General features: G+C 39.1%; 1 protein-coding gene across 1 annotated transcript; it reads left to right on the top strand.

The window, feature by feature from the left end:
• The first annotated feature begins 386 nt into the window (after nucleotides 1–386).
• On the top strand, nucleotides 387–11,265 carry smox (spermine oxidase). Its single transcript, XM_079461419.1, has 7 exons — nucleotides 387–557; nucleotides 3,535–3,769; nucleotides 4,140–4,366; nucleotides 7,679–7,852; nucleotides 8,640–9,339; nucleotides 10,201–10,361; nucleotides 10,750–11,265. Exons 2-7 carry the CDS (start codon nucleotides 3,562–3,564, stop codon nucleotides 10,900–10,902), a joined length of 1,623 nt encoding a protein of 540 aa, XP_079317545.1. The 5' UTR covers nucleotides 387–557; nucleotides 3,535–3,561; the 3' UTR covers nucleotides 10,903–11,265.
• The last annotated feature ends 1,025 nt before the right edge of the window (nucleotides 11,266–12,290 follow it).

Here is a 12,290-nt window from a genome sequence, read left to right on the forward strand (position 1 = left end):
TAACATTTATTAAAGGACAACTAAAAAGCAAACAAACTTTTAAAACATGACATGTTATCCTAACGTTTTCTACGGAGAACATATGTTAAACATTAAATATCCTTTTGTAAATCCAGTCTTATTCATATCATGAATCTTATTCTGTGACTGAGTGAGAAATTTTGTTAAACACTGAAAGAGCAGCCACACAGTTTTCTCACATTTCTTTGAAGCCTGTGTTATAACAAGAGCGGAGAGAATAAGCTGTGCTCGCCCTTTACAATCCACGCATCTCATTTCTTGGACAACAAAAGTCTCAACAAAACTGCATTCTGTCGTATAGAAAAGTAGAAGAAAAGTGTGCTTTGTGTAGCCTATAGTTTAACAGTGTGTGACGGTGAAAGAGGGAGTCACGCTCGTGAAGCTGTGCGGTACGTCACAGATTCTCATATTTATTCAGCGAGGAGGCAGCGGCATCGTCCAAACTGGCTGCTTCTGGTTTCAAGACACATAAATACACAGCGAGACACTGCGAATACACAAAGAACAGAGAGGATCGCGGAAGACGATAAAGTCAGGTAATGACCATACGAATTAACATGCTGTTTTAGCGATACGGTAGCCCACCCGTGTTTTTTAATGTTCAATGTTTCTAACGGTGATATTGAGAATCAGAGCCGAATTGTAAACAAAACTGACTCCCACCAGTAATCGCTTTCGGTCGGTGTTTTATATTGGATCCGGAATTTTGGGGTATTTCTTCGTTTTGATCACGAAAGCGCAGTCTATTGTCTGTGGTTTCATTCAGCTGCCTATTACTACGGCGTTACATGGGCATGTCAATATTCGGTAATATGGTAAAAGCCGATGGCTGATTTTACGAAAGAGGTGTTTAAAACGCTAACAGGGATATGTTTTTTGGTTATCAATGAAGGCCATTCGCCTATGACAGTATGTAGGCTACTTACGTGGCAGCGCTGATTCCTCTGGACGCGTGTACTTTGTGCCGCTACTTCATCAGCACCAAAACTTATCGAAACTCAAATGATCCTGCGCCTCGGTTCTCGCGCACAAAGCTACTTATATGATCACATTCGTGTTATGTTCAAGCTATCCGTAACATAACAATAAAAACAAACTACTGACAAGCTTATTTTCGTTTGTCAAAGTTCAAACCATTTAATCCCAGTCCGAATAAGATTCTTTAGATAAAGGCTCGGTAAATGTCGAGTCCAGGCGTATTTATGTAGTGCGTTATACAATACAGATCATTTTAAAGCAGCTTTACTGTCATAAACGGGAAAGTGTGTCACATTATGTATAATACATTACATCAGTTCTGGTTGTGTTTGGTTTTAAACAATCAAACACACAGACATTTTGGAAAATGAACCATGGTTTTCTTAGGCCCTGTAAGTGTGCCATTTGTATAACTGCAAACATCGTGGGTTACTTTAGTAAAACAGTGTAAAAACGTAATATTGAGCATTTTTATAAGAACCCATCTTATCTGTATTAGGTTTTCCTTATCATGTATTAATCTGTATAAAAAAATTATGCAGGAGAGGGCAATGTTTTGGACCTATGTCCTTTGTCCAGTTTGAGACATGAGGGGCAGGCATCACAAAGGATGCTGGTTATAATTTGTAGGTCATCTAGAGCGTTCGCGACCCCCGGGGGCGGTTTGTGAACAGGGAATATTTTAAACCAGGGCGTTAAATTAGGATATTTATGTCATTTTTAAAAACAAACTTTACAAAAGAGATTACTGAGACAAAACAATCGCACTGATGTATTTTAAGGTATGTCAGTATAAATTGTTTTCGATCAAGACATCTCTGATATTAAAATGAGTCTGGGATTAGGTTTAAACCCTGTCCGGGAAACCCTCCCCCAAAATCTGCATTAGTCTGGGGTAAGTGAGGAATCCGAACCTGTCATAGTTATCCTTTTCCAGTACTCATGAAGTTCAAGATATCTATCGTTGTTTAAGGCGTTGGTGCTTAAAGTTTAGCTAAAGAAAAATCTATTCACAAAATGGAAGAAGGAGAGCTACAGTGTAGGTGATCAACTATGTGCCATTTGAGGTCACTCCAAAAAGAGAATTTCAATTTATAAAAGTTACTTCCAGTGTTAAGCAATTTAATGGAACAGATTGTTCTGTAAGCGCATTGTAATGTTTAGTTTCATACGTGGTCACACATGAATCGACAGTAGATAAGATCAGTGACCTCCTGCTTTTGCTTTGAAATAAGGTGTAGTACGAGTCAAGGACTTCCTCTTGTGTACAGTATACAAACCCTCTCATCCGTTACCACTGCATGGAAAAAGGGGATGTGTGTGACTTTAGTGACGTTTTATTTGGTACAGCTGTTTCTACAGCCTACAGCAGTGTTTCAGCAATCTCTGGTGTCTGTTAAACGTCACAGGTACACTCCAAACGCGTTTACACGTCCATGTAGAGCGATGAATAAAGGTGTTAAATGATCTCAATATGGTCATTGAAAACATGCAGGTAGTCGGAAACACACACGCCCACATTGTATTTGTAGGGTAAACACTAAAGTGCTCTGATGCGACAACAGGGAAGGACAGCCTATTGACTTTGTCAATCTTCTGTTGTTCTAAAAAAGGGTTTTAAAGTTAGTTAATCCCACATGATGGATGTTAAGACAAAAATCCCATCTGTAGGTCTCAAAACACAGTAAAACTAGATAACCTTATTCATTCAGATCCTATTTATTCAGATCATCTCTTACTTAGCATACGTGAACGAATATCTCTCTATGGTACAATGATAATGTTGGGAGACAATGAGGGTGTGTGTGTATGTGTGGGTGTTAATGGCTAAATCCAGTGGTACATTTTCCTTTCAATTTGATGAGCTGATAGATTACAACATTACTGATTAAAGTCGAATTTGGTCTACCATAATAACATCCTGTATCCATCACCTTGTTCCATTTAGCCTCTACCCCACTTCAGGTCCTTGATAAACGTCTCTTATGAGGTCTGTCTAACATCATGCGTCCATTTCTTTCGGCTGTCACACATAACCTTGCGTGTTTATATGAAAACGGAAATGTGAAGAGTACATTCATTTCCTCGCGGCTATCGCAGAGTAATTATTTTCACAGTGCTTTTCAATTCACTGGTGTGATGGACTCCGTATATATACGACATGTTGATGTAAGGCCGCTGCTCTGTCCAACATAATGTTCAGAGATGGCAAAGTCAAGTTTAAACAAATTGAACACCGGTCTGTTTGCTTTGTCTTCAACACTTCAGGTGGCGATATAAACCCACACACTTACACTTTGAACCATTTAAAGTTTAATTTAAGGTTGTGCTCTGAATAGGCACTGTGTATCCTCCTGATACCTTAGACCACATGTTTAAAGATGCAAAGTGGAAGACTCTTTTTCCTCCCATGTTTCTATTATTCGTCCGCTGTGTTCACTCTAATGGTTTCTCCCCTTCTCACCCTTCATTCGTCTGCTGTGTTCACTCTAATGGTTTCTCCCCTTCTCACTCTCCTTCTCACTCCTCATTCAGATTCCTTAGAAGAAGAGCTTGGACGGCATGCAAAGTTGTGAAATATCTTCAGACAGCACTGATGATCCTCTTAGTAGAGCCTTACACAGACAACGACAACCGCGAATAGTAGTGATCGGTGCGGGCTTGGCCGGCCTCGCCACTGTCAAAACCCTATTGGAGAGCGGCTTCGCCAATGTCACAGTGCTAGAAGCTGCGGACCGTATCGGAGGCAGAGTGCAAAGCATTCGGCAGGGTGAGAAACCTATCTTTCCTGAAGACAACTCAATCTTATGTTGTCCTTTTTATTTATTTATCCTAAAATCAAAACACATTGACAAGTGTGTTAAAATTACCTCACACAAAAACTTGTTATTTAACACATCTTTCTTGAGAGTGTGTTAAAATCAGAAATGTTGATTACAAGCCGTTCCCAGGCTGGCTCGACTGGAGGGGTCAATTTCATATTTCGGGCGGATATATAATCAGTTCATCGCATGCAGAATTTTTCACATTGTTCTGTGATTAAATTGACATGTCATTGTTTAATAGATAATGTCAATACATTCACCTTTATTCTTTAATGAAAATGTAGAATCATAACAAGCTCCAACTCCTCTCCACAGGTGAAGCTACTTTGGAACTTGGAGCAACCTGGATCCATGGCGCGAACGGGAACCCCATCTACCACCTGGCCGAGGACAATGGGCTGCTGGAGCATACCACAGAGGAGGAGCGAAGCGTGGGCCGCATCAGCCTCTATGCCAAGAATGGTGTGGCCCACTACCAGACCAACAACGGCAAGCGCATCCCCAAGGACCTGGTTGAGGAGTTCAGTGACCTGTACAATGAGGTGATGAAAAGTACAGTACAGTACACCCAATGAGCTGGAACATTATTGGGCCACTATACTATACTCTTATAATCTATAGGCTTGAATTGATCAATCTCCTGTAGCTGGTAGAGCATTGTAAACACATGAAATTGACTTGAATTGCTTTGGGTATGTATAAAGCAATGCAAATCTGGTGTTTGCTTCTTGACTCATTAACCTAAATAGGGACATTTGTATTCGTCTCACTTTACAAAGCTATGTTTCAGTGCGATTGCTCTAAGATACTGGAGCATGTGAAAGATTATGTTGTGCAAGCTTTCCTTAGGATGCAAAGGGCTCATAAATCAGGGATACCTTTGTCTTTATCCAGAGGATTTTTTTTCTCATTCGTTGCTTTTTCTAAGCTCGGGAGACAAAGTTGTGATTCGTGATTCAGTGTCAGCAGTGTATCGGATATTTCTCCTACAATTCCAAATAAAAGTAGTGAGAAGTGAGACATGAGAAAGTCATGGAAAGAAGAAAAACTGGAAAACCTTTATTGTTGTGTTTTTTGTGACGATTATTATATAGTTTTTTTACATTCATTGACCGTAGGACAGGAGACAGTAAGGGAAGAGGAAAGTACCTTTAGCTGGGATTCAAACTCGTGCTGCCTGAGGTGCTGCTGTGCTTCGATGTTGATGTGTTGCCCACAAGGCTATGTTTCTGACAAGGAGTTATTTTAGTTCAGGGCTGATTATTCTCTAACATGTCTCATTTATGTATCAGGTTTGTCTTACTGTGCCAGCTGCATATAATTTGTTTAATAGTTACTTAAGAACAAGTTGTAGTTGCCCTAGTAAAAAACTATTAATTTAAAATAGATTTATTTCATACTAAGTATAGTTTAAATGTATTAAAATATTTACTGACATGACAAACTGATGTAAAATTATAATTAAACTTTATTTGGAGTACTACTTCTACACAATGCACATTTCTTCACATTAACCCTGTGTTTTATTAAAAATGTGTTCTAATGTGACTTTTAATGAGGATTTTATTTTCAATGAAAGATATTTAAAGTGCACCTGAATAAGAATGAAATGAAACCTTAGAGGAGATAAATGTTAGTCTTAAGCGACAGAGAATAAACTGAACACAGTGGCCCTCATTTATCAAACAAACCAGCATAGATCCTAGCAGAATAATGAGTTTAGAACGCTCACGTGCGGCAAAGTCCGTCGTACGAGTAATCGTACCTTCATAACTGCGCCGGCTGAAATCGATCATAAATTACATATCATGCCCCTATAAATTCAGGGTGTAGACGCCTCCACCCCTCGATTTTGCGACATTAAGAAACGTAATCCAGCCATAAAGAGGAACTTTTCCGATTTAGAAATTGAATCTTTAACCTTGAAAAGCGGAATCAAAGGGACTAAACAAAACTGTTTGGAAAGACAATCACTACAGCGGTCAACAGCGTTGGAATAGTGAACAGAACTGCAGCTCATCAGGTTTGTATTTTTTTATTGGATATGTATGTGTATATATATATATATATATAAATATAACTGCAAATTATTGTTTCACTATTATTATTATTATAACACTTAAAGTATTGTTGTAAATTACATTGTTTGTATAGTGCATTTAAACACTATCATAATCTGTCTTGAAGAACAATGTTGTAGTTAGCCTACATTAATGTGTTAATGTTAAAACTAATGTAGATATAAATGACTGATCATTTTTGCAGCGCAGATGTAAACATGTAGATGTGTTTACAATTTTCTTCATTTAGGGGGTCTGTGGCGGAGGAGACAGATGCATGTTTCTAAAGATGATAAATGTTTAAAATCTAATGCTGCTAATCTTGTATTTCAGGCTGTTTAAATCAAGCACACACAGTATTATGTTTGCTTCATTTATTTGTTTCTCTTTCAGACCTGTCGGAGGCTAGAACCAGCGGTCTTCAGCCCCCACAAACCAGCCTGGAGCCTGCCACTCAAAGCCAGGCAACCTCGAGCTGTGACCCTGTGCGCATCTTTCACGTACACCAAAGCACAAAAAAACATCACACAAATAAAAAAAACATTACAAAACACGTGTTGTCTGTTTTCATTAGAATGCATATTTTTCAAACAAAGAAGCTATCACCTTATAAATAGATAAACGTAACCCTTGCCTGTATTTATATTGTTTATTGTAGTTTTTAATGTTTTACTTTTAATTGTGTATTTTAATTGTCATAAAAAGTAGCATAAAATCTCATCCATTTTTTTTACGGAAAAGAACCCGTTTACCTTGTAATTCCAAACATTTACGTGTTCATAGAATAAGGTTAGAAAATAAAATACATTATTAATGTAATGAAAATAAGAAATAGCTTTGGAATTGATATACTTAACTTATTGTTTTTTCTATTTGTCATTTTTCCTTTTCAGTTATCAAAAGGGTAAAGCATAGACGGACCTTCAGTTTATCTCAAAACTTGTGTACACGAGCTGAGACCTGTCGTCAGATTTCATCGTAGCAACCGTCCAAATTGATAAATGCCAAGTTTTGAAGTTAGCGTACACACAGTTTTCTGGCGTACGATCGTTTGATAAATGAGGGCCAGTGTGATGTTATTGAGATCTCTTATGAAACTTTAGAGGAGATAAATGGGAGAATGTTAGAGTCTTTAGCGAAGGAGAATAATCCGAGCACAGTGTGAGATGTTATGGAGATCTCTTCTGAATCTCAGTGGAGAAAACAAGAGTTTTCTCAGGAGAAACATGTGATAAGCAGGAGACTAAACCTTATGTCTCAATTTGATGTTCACTTGATCTCATTTCTGTCTAGGAGAAAGACGTGAGATGAGATCATCTCATGTTTGTTTTTCCATTCCTCTGGGCAGTACTGTATATACATGAATGGATCACACAGGAATTTGCTCCGCACCATTTTCTTTTACTTCGGGACACTTACTTACTTAAAATATGTGTGATACCCTGCGTTCTACTTTCCACTTGTGTGAAAAAGTTGTTTTCCCTCAGAGAAAGCACATGTCACTTCTCGCTCACAGCTGCAAGGGTTAAGGTCAATTGTTGCACAGTTGTAACCTCATCTTGAACCGCTGTTTTCGTATCGCTCCCTCAATCTTTCTCTTGTTCCATCTAATTGGTGTAATAAATGCTTCTAGCTACGCAGTGCCACAGACAAGCCATTCAGCGATTATACAGAGAAGTTAATGCAACCACTGCAACTAATGCAATTAAACTCTTGATCGTGGCAAACATACCACCATGATCTAATGACTTAAGGATATCCCTGGTTTAATCTCGTTCTCCTTCTCTGGGGCAGGTGTACGAGCTGACTCAGGAGTTCTTCCAGAACGGAAAGCCAGTGGGAGCTGAGAGTCAGAACAGCGTGGGGATCTTCACACGGGATGTTGTGCGCAAGAAGATCAGGCTTGATCCTTATGACTCAGAAAGCACCAAGAAACTCAAGTTATCTATGCTACAACAGTACCTCAAGGTGGGCAGATCTATAATGTCAAAAATTTTTTGTGTGTGCATGACTAAATATGAACATGAAGGAAATAAAATACGAAATACACACAATGTGTCCTATTCAAAGAAAGTGCCACATACATGTCCGCCAGCCCTTTAACAAGCCAAGACACGAGACAACACAACAGGGAATATAGTTCTGGGTATTAACTGATATACTGCACCTCGATGACATCAGCACTGTTGCGTGTGTTCTCATATTTGTAATGCAAGTGATGTCAGGCTCATCCTTACGCACGTTTTATACACTGTCACAATAGCGATTTCATATTGTGAAATCCAAAACTTTAGAGCTGGATTCTAGCCCTACTACTTTTTGGTAATTTCTAACATGTTCTGGATTCACAATGGACTTTTAATTGTAATCAACTATTTAATAAATCCCCTTCATGACATCTCATGTTCTGTACTCTATTATGTAAGAGTAGTCACTATGATTCTGATTAAAATTCCGTCATGAAAGCTCTGAACTTTTGAGGTAAAAGCAAACCAGATTTGAAATGGTGTCCTGTAATGCAATAAGTCATGAGAGGAAGGTGCAAAACCAGTAAAAGCTCTCAGCTGTTCATGTGCCTGCTAGGGTACGCCCTCCTTGTTTTGTTTACAGCAGGAACGGTAACCTTAGAATACAGAGCTGAAGCATTTACAGAGAGCACAGAAACAACTGTAAATTGAACTCTACACATGTAATGTAATATGTAGCCATATTTATGTGGATTTGGTGCTAAGAAGCATGTTCTTGGGTTCTTCAGGTGGAGAGCTGCGAGAGCAGTTCACCCAGCATGGATGAAGTGTCTCTAAGCGAGTTCGGTGAGTGGACAGAGATTCCCGGCGCTCACCACGTCATTCCGGTCGGTTTCATTAAAGTCGTTGAGATCCTGGCTCAGGACATCCCAAACCGAGTCCTTCGCCTCAGCAAACCCGTCCGCCGCATCCACTGGAACTGCAGCTTTCAGGATGCAAAGGAAATCCCCGACCAGGCCGACCATAACCAGGATGAGCGGCCCAGCCCCCCTCCGGTCTGTGTGGAGTGCGAAGACGGCGAGTGTCTGCCGGCAGACCACGTGATCGTAACGGCCTCTCTAGGCGTCCTGCAGAAGGCTCACGAAACGCTTTTCTCCCCGGGCCTGCCTCAAGACAAGTCGCAGGCCATTCAGAAACTGGGCATTAGTACCACCGACAAGATCTTTCTGGAGTTCGCGGAGCCTTTCTGGAGCCCCGAGTGCAACAGCATCCAGTTCGTCTGGGAGGATGAGGCGCAGCTGGAGAGCCTGTCGTACACGAAAGAGCTTTGGTACAGGAAGATCTGCAGCTTTGACGTGCTGTATCCACCCGAGCGCTATGGCCACATGCTGAGCGGATGGATCTGTGGAGAAGAAGCGCTGAGCATGGAGACTTGCGATGATGAGACCGTGGCGGAGATATGCACCGAACTGCTGCGCAAGTTCACAGGTCAGTATATGCGTGAAGATTTGTGTAAAGGTTTGTTTTTCAAATAAAAAGACAGTTACATTTCTCTATGTCAAATAACAAACACACAGTACCCGGATTAAAGGGACAGTTCACCCAAAAAATAAATGGTTAATGGTAAAGAACTCAGCTCTGAAATTCCAAGTGTTCCCAAGTGTTGAACATTTCTGCAAACAGTACTGAGTTTACTGTTGTAACCGTTTAGTTACAGAACACGTACTGTAGTCAGAGCTCAGGGTCAGCACATTCTCTGTCAATGACGTCACCTGGTTGTTACCGTAACTAGGTCAGTAGGTCTTAATCCAGTTCCACGCACCCTATACAATCTGCTGAGTCCTATATACACTAATTAGTGTGTTGAATTGGATTTGGTCACACCTTAGCAGTGATAACCGAAAGATCTGTTTATTCCTCATTATGACCGAAAAATAATACAAATGTAAGTAATATTAGTTGGGAATCCATTAAAGAGGCAACCGTATATGGCTAATAAGTATAAGTTGAGTACACTGTATGGACAAAAGCATTATAATGAGCAAATTTGATTACTTTAGTCTATTACATGAGCACAAACTTTAATGCTACAGGATATCATGATCTTCTAAAGAATTGTGAGCATTTAATATGGCATTGTATGATGTAGCATCAGTATTTGTTTTGATTGGAATAGCTGGAATACATAAACATGTTTATTAGAAGGGGGTGACCCAATACTTTTGCCCATATAGTGTATTAACTCATCATTCATCATTTGGTCTACTGGTCTGAAGTTTTTGTCAATTGGTGACCAAAATAATAATTATTTAAAAAAATTTACATTTTCTTATTTTAATGTTTTAACAGGGAACCAGAATATTCCGAAGCCACGGCGAATCCTGCGTTCCTCTTGGGGAAGTAATCCCTACATCCGAGGGTCTTACTCCTTTACTCAAGTGGGCTCCAGCGGCAGAGATGTGGAAAAGCTGGCCGAGCCAATGCCTTATAACAAGAACAGAAAGGCTCCAGTGAGTGGACATTCATTTCATTTTGGATTCTACTTAAGTAGAAATGAAAAGTAGATGTCTATCTTGGGCAGTTGATTTGTTCTTTTTATTTTAATGGAAGACATCCTGTTTAGAGGCACGTTGATGCCCTCTTCACCTTTTGTCATTGTTTGAAATTTACATAACTCTGTGTGCCAAACAACCACGCACGCACGCACGCACACACACACACACACAGAGAGGCTCTGGCCAATTAGGAGTGAAAGGAACAGTCTGACCCCACAGCGGGTTACTGTGCAAAAAAAGTTTTAAGTTACTTTTCTGTGTCAAAAATAGCTCACCGGCCCTAAGGCTGTAGAGGAAATATTGGTCAAGCTGACTATTCTTACTTTGTTTCATCTCTCCAAAGCCTCTACAGGTGTTGTTTGCTGGAGAGGCTACCCACAGAAAATACTATTCCACTACCCATGGTGCTTTGCTGTCAGGACAGAGGGAGGCTAACCGCCTGATCGAGCTGTACCAGTACTCTCTGGGTGCTGAAACCACAAAGCCTGATGTTTAAAGGAAACAAATTGCAACGAAAAACAAGAACCACTTACTAGTGACAAAAACAATTGTGTTTTGTGCTATCTGTATTTTAAATGAGTAAATTATGTATGAAAACCTAGTAGGGGCATTAAACTAATAACAACAAATCCTCTTTATACTGTACTTAGATTAGAATTCTGTAGATTTGACTTGAGATGTACTGTACGAGTCTGCCAATGAAGCGGCATCTCTGGTCCCTATCCTTTTCTTTAATTTTAATCAATGTTAATATGTTTCTATAATTTAAAAATTTTGTAAGTGCCTTCTGTATTTAATGTTACGTCTTAAAAACTTAAAACAAAAAAGACTTGATATGAATAAAGTGTATGTTCATGTGACTACTTTTCTTTCTTCACTATCAAAAAATATTTTTATCTCTTGTATAGGGAACAATGCGGCATAATTTTATTTACTAAGTCAATTTACCAGCTAGAGATTAAAGCCTTCTGGGTTTTTAAACAAAGTGCTTTGCTGGGAAAGCTATGAGACTTATCTATTCTAGTGAAAGGATGACTATATATAATAATTTTAATAATAATAAACTTTATTTTTGTATAGGGCCTTTAAAGTGCATCTCAAAGCGCTTTACAAGTTAAATTCAGTACAAAACAATCCACAATTATAAAATTTAACAATAAACCATGCAAATATAAAATACAAAAATTAAGTAAAAGCTACCATACATTTTTTTAAGACAAGATTTAAAAGTGCTTAGCGATTTAGACTGCCTTATCACATTCGGTAAAGCTGATGAGCGAAGGTCACGCCCTGGAGTAAGGAATTAAAAGCTCAGATAGATATGGAGGTGCCAACCCATACAAAGACTTATAAGTAGGCCTAAGCATCAAGATTTTTTAAATCAACCCTTAACCTAACAGGGAGCCAATGCAAAGACTTGGAGTGAAGTGTTCTCTTAGAATAGATCTTGTCAGAATTCTGACAGCAAAATTTTTGAATCCCCAGCCAACAACGCATTACAATAGTCGATACGGGAAACACAAAGGTGTTAGCGACAGAGAACGTCAACTTTGGCTGTAATCTACTGATATTTCTAAGATGAAAGAATGATGTTTTAACAGTGTTTTGAATTTGTGGCACAAAAGTTGAATTGGCATCAAAAACCTCTCCCAAATTTCTAAGTTTAGTTTGAAACTCTGTGGTAGAGCCGTCGACAGTTATGTTGACTGACACAGCCTTATGTAATTGATGGCGAGAACCAATGAGCATAATCGTAGTCTTAGTGAAGACAGAGAACATTTTGCAACATCCATTTTATCGTAGAAATACTTTAAGAAAGAAAATCAACATGCACACAATCATTGGGCTTCGAATGTATATAAATCATCAGCGTAAAAATAACAT

Source organism: Barbatula barbatula (genome assembly GCF_947034865.1).
Source record: "Barbatula barbatula genome assembly, chromosome: 8".
Lineage (NCBI taxonomy): Eukaryota > Metazoa > Chordata > Actinopteri > Cypriniformes > Nemacheilidae > Barbatula > Barbatula barbatula.